This window comes from Lepidochelys kempii, chromosome 27, assembly GCF_965140265.1.
Source record: "Lepidochelys kempii isolate rLepKem1 chromosome 27, rLepKem1.hap2, whole genome shotgun sequence".
Taxonomy (NCBI): Eukaryota; Metazoa; Chordata; order Testudines; family Cheloniidae; genus Lepidochelys; species Lepidochelys kempii.
This window is the reverse complement of record NC_133282.1, coordinates 15331837-15353578: the sequence shown is the minus strand read 5'-3', so window position 1 is coordinate 15353578 and position 21742 is coordinate 15331837. Positions and strand designations below refer to the sequence as shown.

The 21742-nt window shown below is 45.0% G+C and overlaps 1 protein-coding gene across 2 annotated transcripts in view; it reads left to right on the top strand.

Moving 5' to 3' along the window:
• LOC140903958 (phosphatidylinositol 5-phosphate 4-kinase type-2 beta) overlaps positions 1-21742 on the top strand; it is a 49537-nt gene that overhangs the window by 2046 nt on the left and 25749 nt on the right. Inside the window, exons 3-6 of one of the 2 annotated variants that reach the window (XM_073326010.1) lie at positions 328-564; positions 2125-2194; positions 3107-3234; positions 3878-3941. In XM_073326010.1, coding sequence (XP_073182111.1) covers positions 328-564; positions 2125-2194; positions 3107-3234; positions 3878-3941 — 499 coding nt within the window. Of the gene's footprint in view, positions 1-327; positions 565-2124; positions 2195-3106; positions 3235-3877; positions 3942-14535; positions 14713-21742 lie in introns of those variants that run through there. The other variant, XM_073326011.1, reaches the window with a different exon arrangement.

Here is a 21742-nt window from a genome sequence, read left to right as displayed (position 1 = left end):
TAGAGAATAAGCCTGCTGTGACAGAGAGATGGAAAAGACTAAGTCCTAATATGTCCCTTCCATCTAAGTTCTAAGGCCCTAATCCTGTAAAAAATATACATGGGGATTTAACTTTCCACCCTGTGCATGGTCCTATTGACATTAATGGGATTATTCGCCACGTGTAAAGTTCAGCCCCTGCGTAGGTTTTTGCAGGAGCAGTGCCCAAGAGAGGGGTTTAAGGTTGGCTTACTCTAAAGCATTTTGGCTCGTCTTTGCAGAGAAAAGTGAAACTTTAGAGCTGCTTGGAAGGAAGACAAAGTAACATGGAGTTTTTGCTTGAAATAGGAAAAAAGAAGAGAAGTTGGACTGGATGTACCAGGGTCCCGGGGGTATGGTGAACAGAGAAGAGTATCTGATGGGCCGCCCTGTGGACAAATACGTCTTTGAGAAGATGGAAGACAAAGAGGCAGGTTGTTCCACTGAAACAGGACTTCTCCCAGGCTCCATTTTTGCCCCCACAGGTGCCAGTTCTGTCCTAGACATGGCAAGCAAAATCCGGGAGGATCCACTTTTCATGATAAGGTACTAAATGTGATATTGACCGGGACAATTAACCTAGGCAGGTAGGGAGTTGTGATCATTGCTTGACGATTGGCCAAGAACGGCACATAGCTCGTCTGTTTTAAGACTCATAGTCTGTTTGTCACCCCATACGTCCCCTGTCCACTTGTTTCCTGTATCCACCTGTTGTGTCTTGTCTTTCAGATTCAAAGCTATTTGGGGCAGAGACTGTCATTTACTATAAATTTGTACAGTACAATAGGGACCTGGTTGAGACTGCAAAGCACATCTGTAATACTAATGTTTGATTTGATTGGCTTGCAATGGTTTAGATTTTTCTGCTGACTCTCAGAGATGTTGCATGCTGTGCTTGGAGTCTTTTTTTTCTGTTCTTGCTGTGTTCTGTTAAGCAAGAGGATTTGAGCAAGGTACAATTTGACTTAAGGTTTTTCCAAAAACTGAAGATTGTCTAGAGATCTTTTTAGTTCTTTATTTCCTAAATGTTACACTATTAATAATCTAGCTCTGAACATACATTTGTGGTGGGGTGTGTGTGTGTGTGTCCCCTTTCCAAGCTTCTCTTGTGTGGTTTTTTTTAATTTCAAACTTGTGAATACTAAGCACTCATTTGCTTTCCAGGATAAGGGCTAGATCACTTAAGCATGTGAGTAACTTTGCATGTCTGAATGGTCCCATTGAGGTCTGTGAGACCACCCACATCCAGACAGTTACTCGTGGCCTGAGGTGTTTGCAGGATGGGGGCCCAAGATGCATCCTGCTGCCCATGCTGTAGCTCAATCTGTGTGGGATTTTAAGCAGTTGATGCCCTCCAGTAAGAAGGTGTAAATTCTAAATGCATCAGTAGGAAACAGAGGCTGCATTTTCTACAAGGCTGTAATTTTGCATCTAGCTCTGGTATAAATGATTGTATCAGAGTTGCATAGAATTAAATCCTGCAGCTGGATTTTGAAAGAGACTGGATAATTTTGTGACCAACAATCATAGTTATGCGTGCAAAGGAGTGCTGTGTCTCATGCTGCAGATTGTAAACCGATTGCTCTGTGACTCTAGAAAGAATTTTACTTCCCCTGGGCAAGGCTTTGCAATTGTCTGGTTGTATTACATATATATTGCTCTTGGCTGAGATATCAGACATTCACCAGTGCCTCAGCCAGGATGGATGGCATTGGGACAAGTCAGTTCCTAAGACAGGACTTGATGGAACCGTGGAGTCAATCTACACAGGGATATAAAACAGTTTCTTGATTGACCTTGCTATTCAGCATTTCAAGTTGGGGGAAAAAAAAACAAAAAAAAAACCAAAGGCCCCGATCCTACAGTTGGATCTGTATGGTCACACTTACAAAGTCTGCTTAAGCCCCAGTCCAGCCACTACACACGTGCTTAACTTTGCTGCCTTGAATAGCCCCATTGATTTCGATGAGACAACTCCTGGTACTAAAGTTAAGTACGTGCATAAACGATTACAGAATCAGGCCTTGATTTGTGCTTTGAATTAATATTTCATCTTTGATGTTATTAATGTTGTTCGAAAACCCCAGTGTCACTTATTTTCGTTAGGAAAAGAGAGGAAGAGAAAAAAAGAGAAGTTTTGAATAATCCTGTAAAAATGAAGAAAATCAAAGAACTGGTATGTATTCTTTAACAGAAATCAGAAGCAGAATTTGCATTGAATTGAGTGAGAGCAGAATTGGGGTCCAGAAGAAACACACTTTAGAGTAGTGGCTCTCAATCTTTCCAGACTACTGTACCCCTTTAAGGTGTCTGATTTGTCTTGTGTACCCCCAAGTTTCACCTCACTTAAAAACTACTTGCTTACAAAATCAGATATAAAAATACAAGTGTCAGAGCCACACTATTACTGAAAAATTGCTGCCTCTCTCATTTTTACCATATAATTATAAAATAAATCAATCGGAATATAAATATTGTACTTTACATTTCACTGTATAGTCTATAGAGCAGTATAAACAAGTCACTGTATGAAATTTTAGTTTATACTGACTTCGCTAGTACTTTTTATGTAGCCTGTTGTAAAACTAGGAAAATATCTAACTGAGTTGATGTACCCCCAGAAGACCTCTGCGTACCCCCTGGGGGTAAACATTCCCCTGGTTGAGAACCACTGCTTTAGAGAGAGGAATTTTTCTATTCCCTGCCTACTTTTGGGTAAGAACAAAATAAGCTCTTTCATATAGAAAGTTTCTCAGCAATTGTTTAAAAAAAAAAACCCCAACAATCCCTGAGCCATGTTATCTTTCCCTTTTCACTTATTTGTTACATTATTGTAACAAATTATTTTAATTCTCAATTCTCTTGTCACAGATCAGCTATACTAAGTCACATAGACAGTGAGAAGGACTCAGGTGGGCTCTATAATAAGAGTCCCTTGTCCCTTCAGAAGAGATTTTGCAAAGTGTGTGTTGGCCTGAGATTCTTTCCATACAGAATCTAATCTTTGTGCAGCCTCCCATGACGGTGGCTGTCTAACACGCGTGTGAGCAGCAATGATCAGTACCGAATTTGGTTTTTGGCATTATAGTTGCAGAGCAGCTTGGAAAGAAAGGAAAAGAAGAAGAAGAAGGAGAAGAAAAAGAAGCACAAGAAACGCAGACATCAAAGTTCTAGTAGCGAAAGCATCAGCAGCGATGATGAGCAGAGCCGAGCGAGGTACATTTGGGGGCCTTAGCCTGGCCCTGCCCAATTTTGCCACCGCCTACATCTCTGCTCTCACTTCCTATACTTTTCCAGTCCTCTTGTTTTATTACTCCATTCAAGCTCTCTTGTTCCCTGCTTCAGGGCTCTCATGTGGCCCCTATACTTGGAATGATTTCCTTCTCATCTGTCAGCCCCCCCCCCTTCAAATTCCTTTTTAAACCTGATTTGTATGAATCCGATATTTTTCATCAGTCTCTGCACAACTGACCCTCCCATCCCTGGCCTGTTGTCTCATTTCCTGTGCTTTTCATTTACCTTCTCTTTCCCTGTCCCAAAAAGCTTATAATTTAAGAATGTCCTATTCTGCTTTTGTAAACCACTCGGATCATGTTGTGGTGCTGTGTTATTTTTAGTTATAATATGGTGATTTGGTGGGATGATACATGAACAGCCAGTATCATGGAGGGGGACTACATTTTATTATTTTTTATATTTCCTGTAGGGGAAAAACAAATTGGGAATACACACTCCATGTCGAACTGTCATGTTCGACTTTTGAATAAACTCTGAAAGATTTCATGGGTGCAGTGGATAGAAAGAGAGATTGTATTAAGTTTTTCCACTCCAAAGACTGTACTTTAATTTTTCCCTTTAGATCCAAGAAGATGGATAGTTCTTGGGAACCTTTTCATCCCAAAGTCCCAGGGTATGGCTTACAGGTAGGCACATGTGCTTCTCACAATTTACTGTCTGTAGAGTGTGCCCATGTAGCTGTTGGGAAAGCGTGGCTCTAGAGATTACATAGTGGTTTTAGGCTCTGGAAGAGGACTGTGAGAAATGAGGTGGTTTTGTGGGTAAGCTCCCACTGGGACCAGAGATTCAAGTCCCATCAATGATTTTGTCCTTCCAACATAGGTGATGGAACTAGGAGTGCTGGGGGTACTGTCCCACCCCCTGACTTGAAGTGGTTTCTGTCATATATAGGGTTTGCAGTTTTGGTTCAATGGCTCTCAGCCCCCCCACTGTACAAGTTGTTCCAGCACCCTGCCTTCCCAGGTGGATAAGACCAGTTCCATTCAGTTTACTGTGCCAGGGTCATATGTTTGTCTGACTTTATACCATGCTATTTAAGCACCTGGGGTGATAGAGTGGCTCCATTGAAGACGAGGATAAAACTCCCATTGACTTCACTGGATCCAGGATTTCACCCCTTGTCCTCCAGAAAAGGCCTTAAAAACCAAGTTCTTGTGTGCCCTGTGTGGCTGCTAAAGATCTAGTGGGGTTTTTCATAAGAGCAAGGATTTGCCCTGGTTCTTTTTTTTTTTTTTGGCCAAATTTTCTTGTCCCCTTGCTGTTCTGGTTAGCTGCTGCATGCCACACCAGAAGTGGCTGTATTTTTGGTGCTCTATGTGTGTAGCAGTAAGTGCTTTGGGATTCAAGGCCCTATAGAAATATATGTTTAATATGTCTAAAACCTCTGCAGTAGACTGTGGACAGAGAAGAAACAACAAGGAGTCCTTGTGGCACCTTAGAGACTAAAAAATTTATTTGGTCATAAGCTTTTGTGGACTAAAACCCACTTCATCATCAACTTCATGTACAGAGAGACCTTCTTGTGAATGGATGGAGTTGTAGATGATGCCTTTTGCCTCTGTCCCATACATGCATGCACTTTGCCTAGCCTAGTTCTTTCTGCCTCACCAGCACCATGCCGGGGCTCCCATGAGCCTTGTGCTTTTAATTGCTCTCTGTTGAAGGATGTTCTCTTCCTAATTCCAGAGTAGAGACCCTGACCACAATCACAGGCCTCGGCGCTCTCCAGCTGCTGGCCAGGAAAGAGCCACTCACAAACACCGAGACCGCGCTAGGTCAAGGAGCCAGTCTGGGTCTCCTAAGAGAGGCACTGGCAAGAAGAGTACAGGGGAGGAAGAGTCTGAGCACAGGAGGTCAAGATCTCCGCCTAGGCATGGTGAACAGTGAGTGTGAAATCTTCACTTGGAAACAGATTAAAATAAAGGGCAGGCATGGCTTCTCTCCCGGGGGGAATTCTCAGAAGTAAGTTGAATGCTCAGCAGCAAAATTCCTCCTATTACCTCATCAGCCTACTTGTAACTCTCTTTCCTAACGTTTCTGCAGCTTTAATTTCTCACGTGACTTTATCCCAATGACTTGAAATTAAAGCTGGTGGAATGACAGATGCCTGGCTTTGTATCATCTGTTCAAGGGGCTGCCTTTGTCGCTGTTGTAGAGATCTCCCAAACCACAAACAGGGCTTGGGAAGGATTTAATTAGATTTAGTAAATAAATTGTAATCCTTGAATTATCTCTTTATCTCAGAAATGAACAAGGGGAGACAGGGTAGGGTGAGATTCACCCTGAATTAAAGTTTACAGAGAAAAGTTGTTTAAATTTAATCATTCTTATGGTGGAAAGTTTTTCCAAATATTCTCACAACACTGACACTCCCTTCTACTTCTAAACACCTATTAACCCCTTCCCCACAAAAAGGAAGCTTAATAAAATCTTAATCAAAATCCTGAATCCAAGCAGAGTTGTGACCCCATAAAGGGAGAACTGCCAGAGACTCCATGAAATCCACTAAGGACTTTGCTCTTGCTATCAGTGTTACATGGAAGGGTCTCAGATACGAAGATGATGGGTGACCGTAGAAAACCCTAAAATAGATTGTTAAAGGGACATTGACAATTTAGAATCTCGTCTGTTTTTTACAAAATAGTTTCAGCCCCCAGTCTCCTTGCCACTCTCACTTTTTTTGTATTCTTTTAAAAAGTTTTTTTTCCCCCTCCTGTTGCTGTGAATAAAAATGACCCATACAAACAAGCAAAAGGGGAGAGCAACTATTTGGGGAACCAGTGAAAGCAAGTTTACTCAAAGTGCAGCCAAATGCACAAAATAAGCAACCGGAGGAACTTTTTTCCCCTCTTGAATCTCTTTCCGTTATAGTCATTTTAGGGGCTCTTTGTTTTAAAAATAATAAAATAAAATTCAGGCAGTGTGTGATTTTTTTTTTTTGAAGTGGATAGTGTCCTTTTAAAATATGTTTTGAGGGTTAATATGATGTCAGTGGCTTTAACAAAGTATTTGGTATGGCGAGATGCTCTGAAAAATGATATATGAAGCAATTATTGTTATGAATCTTTACTTCCACAGTCATGAAGTGTTGATAAACCTTGGATACTAGTTATTCCCTGACGGTGCAAAAACTTACGTTGGGTAAAAATAAAACTATAAGAAAAAAACCATGAAAATAAAGTAAGTCTAAAAATTAATTTTTAAAATGAACATCCATTCTGCTGAAGGTGACAGATAATGTACCTGGAACTATAGGAGAGCTCTTATTTCAAAACGCCAGCGATAGTCCTTGTGGTCTGTTAGATATCTGGTTGCTACAGAAAAGGACTAGAGGTATGTGGATATTATGTAAAAATCAAAGGAGTACTTGTGGCACCTTATAGACTAACCAATTTATTTGAGCATAAGCTTTCGTGAGCTACAGCTCACTTCATCGGATGCATACTGTGGAAAGTACAGAAGATCTTTTTATACACACAAACCATGAAAAAATGGGTGTTTACCACTACAAAAGGTTCTCTCTCCCCCCACCCCACTCTCCTGCTGGTAATAGCTTAACTAAAGTGATCACTCTCCTTACAATGTGTATGATAATCAAGTTGGGCCATTTCCAGCACAAATCCAGGGTTTAACAAGAATGTCGGGGTGGGGGGGTAGGAAAAAACAAGGGGAAATAGGTTACCTTGCATAATGACTTAGCCACTCCCAGTCTCTATTCAAGCCCCATCATCTTAGGCATTGGCACCCTGACAGCAGGATTGTCTGGCTATGTTGACTCCCTCCTCAGGCCCTACGCTACCAGCACTCCCAGCTACCTTCGAGACACCACTGACTTCCTGAGGAAACTACAATCCATCGGTGATCTTCCTGATAACACCATCCTGGCCACTATGGATGTAGAAGCCCTCTACACCAACATTCCACAGAAAGATGGACTACAAGCCGTCAAGAACACTATCCCCGATAATGTCACGGCTAATCTGGTGGCTGAACTTTGTGACTTTGTCCTTACCCATAACTATTTTACATTTGGGGACAATGTATACCTTGAAATCAGCAGCACTGCTATGGGTACCCGCATGGCCCCACAGTATGCCAACATTTTTATGGCTGACTTAGAACAACGCTTCCTCAGCTCTCATCCCCTAACACCCCTACTCTACTTGCGTTATATTGATGACATCATCTGGACCCATGGAAAAGAAGCTCTTGAGGAATTCCACCATGGATTTCAACAATTTCCATCCCACCATCAACCTCAGCCTGGTCCAATCCACACAAGAGATCCACTTCCTGGACACTACAGTGCTAATGAACTATGGTCACATAAACACCACCCTATACCAGAAACCTACTGACCGCTATTCCTACCTACATGTCTCCAGCTTTCACCCTGACCACACCACACAATCCATTGTCTACAGCCAAGCTCTGCGATACAACCGCATTTGCTCCAACCCCTCAGACAGAGACAAACACCTACAAGATCTCTATCAAGCATTCTTACAACTACAATACCCACCTGCGGAAGTGAAGAAACAGATTGATAGAGCCAGAAGAGTTCCCAGAAGTCACCTACTACAGGACAGGCCTAACAAAGAAAATAACAGAATACCACTAGCCGTCACCTTCAGCCCCCAACTAAAACCCCTCCAACGCATTATTAAGGATCTACAACCTATCCTGAAGGATGACCCAACACTCTCACAAATCTTGGGAGACAGGCCAGTCCTTGCCTACAGACAGTCCCCCAACCTGAAGCAATACTCACCAGCAACCACATACCACACAACAGAACCACTAACCCAGGAACCTATCCTTGCAACAAAGCCCGTTGCCAACTGTGCCCACATATCTATTCAGGGGACACCATCATAGGGCCTAATAACATCAGCCACACTATCAGAGGCTCGTTCACCTGCACATCCACCAATGTGATATATGCCATCATGTGCCAGCAATGCCCCTCTGCCATGTACATTGGTCAAACTGGACAGTCTCTACGTAAAAGAATAAATGGACACAAATCAGATGTCAAGAATTATAACATTCATAAACCAGTTGGAGAACACTTCAATCTCTCTGGTCACGCAATTACAGACATGAAAGTTGAGATATTACAACAGAAAAACTTCAAAACCAGACTCCAGCGAGAGATTGTTGAATTGGAATTCATTTGCAAATTGGATACAATTAACTTAGGCTTGAATAGAAACTGGGAGTGGCTAAGTCATTATGCAAGATAACCTATTTCCCCTTGTTTTTTACTACCCCCCGCCCCCAAGATGTTCTTGTTAAACCCTGGATTTGTGCTGAAAATGGCCCAACTTGATTATCATACACATTGTAAGGAGAGTGATCACTTTAGATAAGCTATTACCAGCAGGAGAGTGGGGTGGGGGGAGAGAAAACCTTTTGTAGTGGTAAAAACCCATTTTTTCCATGGTTTGTGTGTATAAAAAGATCTTCTGTACTTTGCACAGTATGCATCCGATGAAGTGAGCTGTAGCTCATGAAAGCTTATGCTCAAATAAATGGGTTAGTCTCTAAGGTGCCACAAGTCCTCCTTTTCTTTTTGCGAACGCAGACTAACATGGCTGTTACTCTGAAACTTGATATTATGTGCATGTGTTGTTAAAAATTCTTTCCTGGGTTACAGGTACAGCACCAGGGTGGACAGGAAAGAAAAAGAAAGGGCTAGGAGCCCTTCCCCTAAAAAAGGATACCGACGACAGCATGCTTCAGGGTATACTAGGTAGGCAAAGTGTTGCACATCTGGCACCTTCATAAGGAAGCTGCCCATGCTGATCCTAAAATAATAGGCCGTGAGTAATGCAAAAACATAATTATATTAACTAGAATGGACTGGACAACAGCAGGTCAGGTGAACAGTCCAAACCGTGTTTGGTATTTACGAGTGTGTTGTATTTTACCATCTCGTACTGCTTCCCACTGTGATGCATGTTCTCTTCCTGGCTACCAGTTGTTCAGCTGCCATGTACCAGCCTGCGGGGGCGAATGTGAAGTTGTCGTTTTATCCCACAGACTGGTAGCTAGAAGCCTTCTATATCAAGGCCATCAGGCTAACGTGATGCCCTTGTTGGTGTCCTCTTACCAATCAGTTTAAAAAACAAAAAAAAGTCTTGGATTCATTGGGCCATGGAGGGAAGGAAAATAGTAAAGATCAAAAGACATTCCACTTAAGTATGTGCTTAAGCACCTTGCTGAATCAAGGCCCAAAAGAAAGCTGTGTCAACTGTCAAGAACTTGAGGCTCAAACAGCTGTTATGGAAAACATCCAGGAGATGGGTGGCGATGTTGTCCATTTCTGTCTTATAAGGAATGAGGGGCCTTCTTAAGTATGTTCATACTTCAGAGCCTCAGCAAACAAGGAAGATCTCCTATGGGATTGCTGTGTTCAATAATGTAGTGGATTGTGTCCCTTGCTATGAATAACTTCTGCATTAGATGGAGATGGGAGAAGCAAGCGATCATAATGAACAGCGCTATTTCTGCCTCTCAACAGAAAGATCTCCGCCGAGGAGCTAGAGCGTAAGCGTCAGGAAATGTTGGAAAACGCCAAGTGGCGGGAAGAGGAGAGAGCAAACAATGTCAGGAAACACCGAAAGGAGGAGGAACGGGAACAAGAACTGGAGAAACTCCGCTCCCGAGATGGGAAATTCCTACAGTGAGTGTCTCACCAGCCCACCCCTCTAGATGAGTTAAACGCAGGGAATAGTCCCCCAAGGGAATGGGTGAGACATTTAAAACTAGACTCGACAAAAACACTGTAGAGAATAATCCTGCACTGGCTGCAGGATGGGATGAGGTAGAACCTGATGGAGCTTCTCCATCTCTGCTCTCTGATTCCATGTTGTACGGTAGAACTAAGGAAGTTTAAATGTTTTTTTTAACCTAATTCTCTAAAAAAAAAAAAAAAAAGTGAGCAAGACTTCAGTGGCTGCCTAGTCATTCAGTGCAAGTTATTTGTGGAGCACTATAGAACCGCATGTGTTTTACAAGCGGATAAAGAATAATTCCTTGTTCTCAGAACGTGCAATATCAAGGCCTGATCCCACAAATTCCCTGTACACAGACTTCCTGTGGGAGTCTATGTGCAGAGGGCTTGTGTGATTGGGCCCTAACTAGAAATAACAGACCGTGCAGGGTAAGGGGTGTTATGAGAGAGAGGCATCTGTGAACACAAGGGGTGAGGTGTCATCATCTCCCCCCCCTACTCTAGGCTCTTTATGCTGGGTAAGAGTTGGAGCATTGTAAAGTGGCTGGGGAAGGGTTCTCTCAGTGTGGAATCTGAGGAAGACAGCTGTATAGGTGTTTTCTGAGGACCCGCTCACAGACCTGGGCATAGGGGGTGTGGCAGGAGTGGTATATGAGGCAGGGCTACAGTACACAGTGCTGTAGCCCAGGGAGCCCCCATGAACTGTCTGAATTATGCTGGAGGCTGTTGCAGCCCAGAACTGGGAAGGTGCAAAGTAGCTTAAAGTCACCACAGACAATCCTCCTGGGCAGAATCCAAAGGAGGAGGGTGGATTCCTCCCTCCTGCTCTCAGAGCAGACAAGTTGACAAATTTTGCGCGTTACTTGAGGGCGCGGGAGGAGCCTAGGATATTGTTTAATAATGTGGCTTGAGTCTTAAAGGTAGTTCGTCAGGGCTCACAATTATCCCTTCTTGTCTGGAGCTAACATCGCAATTTGCAGCATGAGCGGTAGCATTTGAGTTCCCAGAGGAGCACTGCCCTGGTTTGGGGACAGATTGCTTTTCCCTCTTGTATGCTTCTCAGAAAGCAGCCAAATCTCCCGTGACAGACACATTGGTAATTAACAGTTCTGTTTGGAAGGTTGAGGAGTAATTGGGAACCTCTTAAAAATCGATACAGAGCAACGCTGACCCTGCAGTTTCCACGGCATGCATCCGAGGAAGTGAGCTGTAGCTCACGAAAGCTCATGCTCAGATAAATTGGTTCGTCTCTAAGGTGCCACACGTCCTCCTGTTCGTCCTGCATATATGGTGCTTAGTCCGTGACAAGCTAAACTATAGTCATTCAAATGTTCCAGTGTAGACTGCATTAGGAAGCAGCAGTCTGTTTCCTGTTCTAGCTCATGCATGAGAGTCCAGGAACAATGAAGCTTTACTGGAAAGAGTAAAATTTAGAAGGATGATCCGACTTACTTTCTCATTCAATTCTTCTGCAGCCACATAAAACTGGAGAGTGCGTCCACTTCCTCTGTAGAAGATCGGGTCAAACGCAACATCCACTCCATCCAGAGAACGCCAGCTGCCCTGGAAAAACACTTTATGCAGAGATGAAACTTGCTGTCCTCCTGCTGATATGCTGGCTCACTAGGGCTTTTTCAGAACAGTTCACAGGACACTTCTTCTCAGAGGGTAGCTGCCCCATGCACAGAGGGATCCTCCAACAACCTACACAGACTTCTGCAATGATACTTACTCTGTGAAAGGGAGCTGGCCTTCTCTATATCAGCACAGAGTTCCTTGGCCTTCTAGCTTTGTGAATACATTTGTACCCAGAGTATTAAATTGCACCAAGCTGTTTGCTGGAGACACCTTCCACCCTTATATTCTATTTTTAACATTTTGCCAGATCCTGCTTCCTGTTGTCTACCTAAACCAGCATCCATTTTTAATACTGTTATCAGACACAAATTTCTGGTAACTAATTACTAGACTAATTGGGCAAGTTGACCTCTTTCGATGCCTGAGAAAGCATCTATTTTATCAATAGTGTAGAATTGGCCTTGGGAACAAATTCACCTGTGGAGTTACTCTGCTAACTTCTGTGAAGTGACACCAGAGACAGACTTAGCTTGATTAGTATTCAGTATCACCAGTTTGGGAATAGGCAAGGAGGGTGTATGGAGTTAGTTTCAGCCAAACTAATCTGTGAAATATCTGTAGAAATGTGCCGAATTGCTCACAGGTTTGAATGACGTGTCAGCAAGGCGGAGACTTGAGTGAAAGGAAAAATAAACTGAAGCAAAACTCAAACAAGATGCAGGTAATAGAATAAAATATTTCTCTGGGATTTTGTACATATATGCAGAGTAATGGGCATAGGTACAGGTGTGTATATCTGACTAGGCTTTTTCTTGTTCCTAACCCTCTTTTCTGGAAATGAGTCAGATTCTAATTGCAGAGAGCATTGTCAATTCATGAGTTGGGGCCAATTAGCAATTAGTGCAGTAGGTTACAGCAGCCATGGAAAACCATCATAAAAATGTCCCTTCCCCCATTATGTTGAAAATGAGTATTTTACATCCACAAATAAAACTGTTGTTCTGATAAGCAGGCAAAAACCTTTGCAATGCTGAGTGACACAATTGTGTGTTCATGGGTGGAAGGGGCATTATTTGGAGGCTGAGGGTAGCAATGTGAGACATTTAATTAGGGTTTTTCTACATTTTATGAGAGGTTGGGGGGAGGGATAGCTCAGTAGTTGGACCATTGGCCTGCTAAACCCAGGGTTGTGAGTTCAATCCTTGAGGGGGCCATTTTAGGGATCTGGGGCAAAAATTGGGGCTTAGTCCTGCTTCAAGCAGGGGGTTGGACTAGATGACCTCCTGAGGTCCCTTCCAACCCTAACCTTCTATGATTCTGTGAGGTCAGGCAAATATACTTTGTATCTGAGAGAGCAAATTTTCATGACAGTTTTGCAAAGCTGATTTAAATACTCTCTTTGAATTGACCACGCTCTATAAAATGTTTTCCTTTGGCAGATGATTATTGCTCTGTAGTCACTTACTGCTGGGTTATTCTAAAATTAGTGCAAATGGGAGTCAGAAATGAACCCATTTACTTTAAGCAACTTTTAAAATTATACCTAAAAGACACAGTATTTCTCACTCCTGCCCTCGTACATTGCCCCTGCAAATCTTTCATCCTTGTTGTGTTACAGCAATGGGTTCTATTAAATGTTGTGTGGCCTCTTTTACAGCTGTGTGTTTGGCTCATAACCACTTTTGTCACAGAAACAATAGGAGGCACTAGTAGAAAAAGCTGTAATTCGGGAGAAAGAATTAGAATTGCACAGAGTGATTGAAAAAGGCCATACCAACAAATTCTCGGTCTCCTCAAGCATTAATGAGATTTACACTAAATGACTAGCCAGTGACCTTAAATCCTTATCCTCAGGTAAGGAAATAAACCAACCAGCTGTCCTTATTAAATAGTCAGAGCTGGCTAACAAACTACAGATGTTTCCCTCCTTGTAGTTCCTATGACTGGGCTTACCCTCTGCCTCTCTGAAAAGCCACAGGTATTTTGCCCTTTGGCCCCTGTCTTTATACTGCACTTGGATTTGAAGAAAGCTTCCCCTGGGGGAACCTGACATGCTCCCCTCTCTGCAGGCTGGAGGGGGAGCAGAGTTGCAGCTCCTAGGTCTCCCGCTTCCAACGCGGGGATCTTGGAGGGGGAAGCTAGGGGGACCCCTGGCGGGGCACGTGGAAGATGAGGCGGGAGGAAGCTGCCAAGCGCCACCCCCCATGTGCAGCTGTGCCCCTTTCGCTCGCCCTTTAAGAGTGTGTGTGACATAAGATAGCAGGCCATTCATAATTCCAGGCGCCTCGCTGCTTATTGGCTACAGTCGGGCAGGGCGGGGCCTGACGTAATACGTCACTCAAATTGGGCGAGACCATCATGGGCGAGAGGAGGAGGGAGATATTTTTTCCACGCCCCTTCTCTACCTCGCCCGTTCTCGCGGTTCCCCTGTCAGCCCAGCATGTCTGACGTATCCTTAGGTCTTCCTAGGGGAACCCGTCCGGGCCTAACCCGGGACCAGGCAGTGGCTCTCCCTCCTTACACTCCTGCCCTCAGTACCCCTTGCCAGTGTGGGGAATGGTACATCCCACTCCCCTCCTCCTCAGACCTCCGCCATCTTGGCGCCTCCTCAGTGCAGGAGCCGGAGCGGGCTCGGCCGGCCGGAGCGGCTCCTCCTTCGCGGTGGAGCGAACCACTGCAGGGACGGGCAGGAGGGGCAGCCAGCGGGGCGGACGGCACCATTGTGGGGGGAGGAAGACGCGAACGGGCCGGAGCGAGCTGGCGGGGGCGGACGGCTCCATCGGGCGGAGGGTGTAGGGGTTCGGGCGGAACCACTGTTTGGGGGTGAGGGGGGGGCGTGTAACGGGCCGGGGCGGAACCATGCGGAGGCGCTGCTAGGGAAGGGGGAGGGGGGCGGATCCGCCATGGCCTCGAACTGCGCCGGGGGCTCGTCGGCGGGGGGCGCCGGGGCGGCGCTGGGGGCCGCGCTCAGCGCCAGCAAGACCAAGACCAAGAAGAAGCACTTCGTGTGTCAGAAGGTGAAGCTGTTCCGGGCCTCGGAGCCGCTGCTCAGCGTCCTCATGTGGGGGGCCAACCACACGGTGAGGCGAGCCCGGGATCGGGGCCCTCCCCCCCCCCCCCACCGCGGGACCCCTGGGCCTCCGAGCCCGCGCTCGTTGGGGGGGAGCCGCACGGGAGGAGATCTCGGGATCGGGGCCCCCATCCATTCCCTTGGGGACCCCCCCCAGTGAGGAGACCACAGCCCCCCCCCCCCCGGGCCCTCCCCACAGTTCCCTCACGGGGTGGGGGGCAACAATATGGTGAGGAGACCCTACTATGGCGGTCGGGGGGCTTTTCCCCATTCCTCTGAGGGTACTCCCCCTTCCCCAGGGCACCCTGATCCCCGGGCTCTCAGCGTCCCTCATGCTGGGGGACAACCCCATGGTGAAGGGACCCCAAGCACCTCTCTGCCTCCGGGACGTCTTCCATCCCCTGGGATCAGGCCCCCCACCCTGGACACTCCCACCCCTTGCCCCTCAGGTACCTGCACCCCAGGAACCCTCCGCCCCCCCCCTTTCCTTGGGCACTTATGACTCGGGTCTCGGAGCCCGTCCCCAGTTGTTTCCCCATCCCCTCAGGGCTCTGATACCTCTCAGCCCAATGACAGGGCCCCCCCATCTCCTTGGAACCAGGAGGTCCTGCTTAGGGGGGTAGCAACATGGTGGAAAAACCCCAGAGGGCCCCCCTGCATCACCCTGGGATCCCCATCCTCTCTGTGAGAGCCCAGCTACACGGTGAGATCTTGGGAGACTCTGTCTCTCCGGCCCTCCCATTCCCGAAGATCCTCGTAACCCTCTACATCCCTGTGTGGGAATCTACTGTAGTGTGGTTAGCCAGGAAGGACTCTTGGCCCCTCCCCTCCCACACATATTGGAGATTCCCCTAATGCTAGGAAACCACAGAGCCAGCCTTAGCATCCTCATGGTAGGGTCAGATGCACAAGGAGGAGATGCCAGGATCTTGTTCCCATTCATTCTTGCCGTGGAAACCCTCACCCCAAACTTTGGAGCCCGTGCTGGATATTGACAATCTGGGGGCCATGTCCCAGGGCATTGGGGGCCATAGATTTCCCATGGAGGATGTAGTGACACCTACCTCAGGTGGAAGCTGGAGGGGTTGATATGAATATCTCTGAAGCACTCTGAGCTCCTTACCTGTCACAGTCTTCTTTGGATCCTGCTTCTGACAGCTTCATACCTTACTCAGTAAACTTCTTCCTTCAGCTTCTGTGATTGCACCCAAAATCTTGCACCATTCTCCTCATCTACCCGGATGGGATGGGATGGATTGGAAATGACTGCCTCATGGCTGTGGCAGGTAAACTGCCATGGCAGCAGTTAAAGATCTGAAATCCATCATCCTAGTATAATCTTGTGATCATGGAAATCCAGAAACCTTTCTCTCCTCCCGTCCTCACTTCAAATTTAATGTACTCCTTTTCAGGGCTGGGAAAACATTATTCCTTCTCATGGAGTGAAAGGGCCTAAGCCATCCATTCCTGCAGAACTTGATTTGCTGATTATTATTATTAATAAAGCTTTCTAGCCCATATGGTGGTGAATAAAACCTCGCAAATATGACCCGATGCATGTTGTCTTCCTGAGTCAAAAGATGCTCAGGAGTTTCTGCTGCTGCTCAGAACTTTGCCAAGAAGCAATCTAATGAAATTAACAAGACTTCTGTCAGCTTCACTGCTGTCATTAGCAACCCCTTCAGAAGCAGTGAAATTAACAAAGATTCTTGTCAGTTTCACTTGCTGCCTCATAGTCACTGGAGCAGTTGCCACTTGGAACTTCTTGGTGGCCCTGGTCCCTTTTTTATTGGCCGTTGGCTGGTACGAATTTGGAAAATTTTTCAAACCTTGAATTGTTACGTTGCAATGGAATCTATTAAGGCTCAGAACAGTTGGCTGTGAAGAATTTACTCAGAGAACGGGAGGCAAGGCGAAAGTTTGGTGCGAACACCAAGCTAATAACGTGATTATATCAAACATATATCATAATGAAACTGCTGCCAGAAACTGCAAAGCTGCATTCTGTAGAGCCAGAAAAGGGTTTAGAAAACATCAGTTGTGACCCCCCCCACCCTCTGACAAATATCTGTGATTTCCTAATGAATTGGCAATTATTTTTGATTTTACTCTGTTGCGACTGGCCTTGTTGCTGAGAAGGCATTTAGGTGAAGCTAAAAGAGTTGGAGCCCAGCTCCACCATTGTGTAAAGCAGATCATAGTCTAAATTATTTTTATTTGCTTTACTAACGAGCAGTTGGTCATGCAAGCCTGTGTTTGAGGAGTCCTCGGAGTAGGGCATCACAGAGTTATTTGTATATGAGGTGGAATCACTTATGTGCTGCAAACAAATAGATTAGGCCAATTCTTATCATACAGCAACTGTCTGTGAACAAGGCTCATTGCAAATGAAAAAGAACTGTCGAACCTGTGCGTAATTGGCCAACCCTGAACAAATATTGACAGGAAAGCACCTTTTCTACTTTACAATTAGAAAAGAAGTCTGCCCAGCTCTTAGGATGACAAATTACAGAAACTGGAGTGAGGGTAATGCTTTGAGAGAGTCTTGTCACTGCCTAGTGCATGGTTGCCCAATTGGTCCATGTGCTTACTGAGAGCTCCTTAAGTCAAAGGCCTGAAACTAGATAGTGAGGCATATAGTTATGTTTTACTGATCACGTCCACTGCCAGTGTATTTATGCCACAGTTCTACCTCAAGTTCCAAAGCCCTGTCCCAGCCTGAACTGGGCATGGTATAATATGTAGGAAGGATTGTCTGCAACCCAGTCTCTCCTTTGGTTGTTCCAAAGGCTTGGTTAGAAATCTGAAGGGATTGTCCCCAGGAAGTTATAGGTCGTGTGTGGAGTCCTATCTTCCTATCCAAAGTTATCGGAACAGACCTAGTATTCCAATGTACTAGGCTTGCATCCAAGCACAGCAATTGTCCAGGATGCCGTACTGGGCACTGGTGGTACTGGTTGGCACGCTGTCTCAGATTCTGCTGAAACCAGCCAGTGTGAACAGGAAGCCACAAGCTTTGCAGCTGTACTAGCCCCGCCAATCTTCTTAATTCCACCCTACGGTGCATTGTCTCTCGCCTGAAAATGTACCAGAAGCTCCTGCTCATAGGCAAGGCCCCATAATATGGCAAGCAGAATCTGACTTCTGCTCCAAGGGCCATGGTCTCTGAGGCACTGGAGAGGAAATTCTGCAACAACTCCAAATGTTTTTTTTAAGAGGTTTTTATGAAACATAAAAATGAATAATATTGTTCCAGTAGCCCTGTGGCATTTATTTTGTAACTGTGGAATAAAAAAAATGACTGAAGGTTTGCTTCAGTAGTCAGCAGTGAGAGTTCACGGTGTTGGCAATGTCACTGCTGTCTGTAGGTTTCAGAGTTAACTGCTTCTTGAGATGAATCAGGTGGGTCACACCTCACCCCTCCTATTCAGGCTGTGTGCTCTCTAAAGTTTAAGTATATTTTCAAGGTTATCTTTGCAACTGTAAGGGCTAGAGACATTTTTTTTTAGAAGCTTACATTCTGGAGCCCATTTTGCTGCAAAGGATGAACTTGAGAGCTATAGAATACATGTCCCTATTGGATAAACCCTTTGGGAGTGCCAGAATATGTTGGTACAATCGTGATTGTGAGGGTTGTGTCAAAAATAGTTTTAGTTGGGCCAAACTGTTCCATGGACAAATCAGACAAACAACCATTTTATGCAATCTGTCTGCTTGTTTTGTAAAGATACACCCTGGGGTCCATTAATTTATTCTGGTAACAGCTAGGCCTCCCTTGTGGTTAAACAGGCTTACTAGCAGCTGATGCAAACACAGTGGATGGTGGGCAAAAGTAGATGACGTGTGTGGAGATATTAGTGCGTGCAGATTGGGAGTTATTTTTTACATCCGTTCAGGCTATAACTCGCTTTAACACTGTCTGTCTTCATCCATACTGACTGTGCTAAACCAAATTTAAATTGAGTGGGTCTGAACTGGTTTTTGACTGTATTTTGATACTTTGTGGCCCTGTGTAGACAGGACCAACAATAATGATTGTTGGCAGCTGAATCTGCAGTGGGGGGGGAGGAAGCTTGTTCTTGCCTTCCTTCCTCCCCACCCCTCCAAAAAGTGTGTAAAGTTGTGCAAATAGGAGAAAAAGAGTGAGCCAGAAAGATTGAGTCCCATTTGTGAATGGCTCATGAGTTGCATTGAAGAATTAAACCATTTTAAAGATGGCATCCTTTGTGGGCTTGTCGTGGCTTTTCGGGGAGAACAGAAGATTCAGACTTCTCATTGCTGGCTGTACATTTAGTGTCCCTCCTGCATATCACTTCATAACCTTTTCATAGGTATTTAGGTCAGAAGGGACCATTATGATCATCTAGTCTGACCTCCTGCACAACGCAGGCCACAGAATTTCACCCACCCACTCCTCCGAAAAACCTCTCACCTATGAGCTATTGAAGTCCTCAAATTGTGGTTTAAAGACTTCAAGGAGCAGAGAATCCACCAGTAAGTGACCCGTGCCCTATGCTACAGAGGAAGGTGACCTGATTGAAAGTGTTTGTGTAAGGGGTGGAGGAGGGAACACCAAGATGGGGGGTGAAAATGTTGAATTGTGATGACATTCTTGGAGGGGATAGCTACACTTCATGAATCAGCAGTGTTCTGTACAAGTGGTGAGACCATAGTTCTCACTGTAAGGTATTGGTTATACCAGATGACAGGATTCTAGTGTTTGCCAGTGGTGGTGAGTGTCTCTCCCTGTTTCTACATGTTGAACAGACAGCCATGTCTGTGCGGATCAAGTTAGCCTTTGTTCAGTGAGATGGTAGCTGTAGATCTGTGGTGTTTGGTGGGAACAAAGGGCTGGCTTTTGATCTGGTGTAAGCAGGTGCACCGCCATTTAAATCTGTATATTTGTGATGCTGTCTCTGTGGATCTTGCTAATGGCAGCATTCTCTCTTCTTGAATCTCCATTTATTGAATGAAGCACCACCCAATCTCACAGGATTATTGGGATTTTGTGCTCAGCCAGTACAGAAGACAGCTATTTGGTATTCATTCCAAATAGTAAAACTGGGATTTGCAGCATACGTTATTTTTGGTGTGCTATATAAATTCTGGCCACAGAGATGCATCTGCTACATACTGTTTTGAAGTCCACTAAACTGATGCACTCAACCTACCATGTGCCATTATTCGTCACATCCCTAATGTTGATGGTTTCTTCCGGGGCTGTAATTGACCTTTAGTGAGTGCCGTGTATGGCAACAGGATTGGTAACCAGCATCAACGACCTTTGCCATACTGTGACCCCAAGTTGCAACAGAATGTATTTTGTAACCTTCTCTTGAGATAATGAGGGGAGAAATAGTCCAGTGGGCTGGAAACTGACCATGGTTCCGTTCCTCACTCTGCCACAGATTGACTTTGTGACCTTTGGTAAGTCACTTAGTTTTTCTGTACTTCAGTTCTCCATCTATAAAAATGGAAATAATAGCTCTTACCTGTTTCACAGGGGGCTTGAGAGGATAAATACGTTAAAGACTGTGAGACAGCTTCTCTGATCGGGGCCATATAAGTACCTAAGTTACATCAGAAAAACTGGACTGGGTGATCTCATGGCCTGCAACCTTAGCACACTGGGCTGTGATTCCATCACAGCTCACAAGCTATTCAAGGTTGGGCCAGGTCAGTGGAGATCTCTGAGGTGCTTTGGGATGAGGTATGTTCAGTGTTACTAGGAGATGCTCGTCCCTTAATCAGTAATGAAATAATATCCAAGGTTGGTGCTCGGGGCTGTTTTCCTGTAGGAGGTTCCATCTCTGGGATGAGCTGCAGAACCAAAACTTACTGCTAATGGTTACGAAGAGTTCCATGGCATAATCAGTCTAATTAATCACACTTCAGTTCACAAAAACTCTTATTTTCTCAAACCAACCCACACTTAGGGTTTCAATTGTGTACAGTATTCTTCTTCACTTTCTGTCCTAAACCATTGCACTGTATTACAGTCTTCTGTTGAGTGGTTGTATTCTGCTCCAGATGCGGTCAAATCTCAGCGCTGATGAAAGCGATCCCTACATCTATCCTTTACCTACCTCATGAGGGTGTCGTGGAGCTTGATTAATGCTTGCAAAGCAGTTTGCGTTCCCTGGCTGAAAGGCACTAGAGGGGAACAAAGTATTTTTATTTTCTGAGAAAATTCCTGCTCTAAAGAATCCTGGAGAATAGACTTGGATACTCTGTCAGTTGGATCTTGTTTGTAAACAAATTGTGTTGTCCCATCAATTTACTAATGGTAATTGCCACTTTGAGGCTAGAATCAGGTTTTGAAATGAAATTATGCTTTTCCTGTTTATCCTGAGAACAGCTGGCTCTGAACTGCACAGAATATTGATGTGTCTTATTCAATAAGAAATCACCCTTGCTAATAAGGATGAATTACCCACTGCAAATAAACCTAGAATCCTATTGATTACTGCTGTCCAAGAATTCAAGGCACTAAAGAATACCCCCGCTTGCCCCGCTTGTGTATTTACAGAGCAATACAAACCGTTTTTATTTTATCTTGTACAAAGGAGGATATTGCATGTCCTAGTTGGTGGTATTGTGCTTGCACTCAGGTGAAACCAGAAGCATTTGCTCCTTGTTGCGGTGACTTTTCCGTCTGAGACATTGTCAAATAGTTCGATCTAAAGTGTGACCTGCTGCTAAATTCTATAATCTGCCCTCCAGATTCTCATGTATCTGATGGGTTTTGTTTTAAATTGATCATGATGATGACTGGCATGTGTCATCCTATTTAAATCTGAATTTACAATAGGATTCTGGGGAAGGGGATTGATGCCAGATTGACTAAACCCTGGCAAAAATACAACAGACCAGGTACAGAATGGGCAGCAGCAGCAGCAGGGTATGCCCCTCTTACTGGCACTCCTTTACTGACAGGGCTGGGGGCGTTGAGTGTCCCATTTGAGTCTTTACTTTGCTGTGGTCTTGCCTGGAATGGGAATAGAAAGTTCAATGGCAATTTAAAAAGGCATAATGGGCCA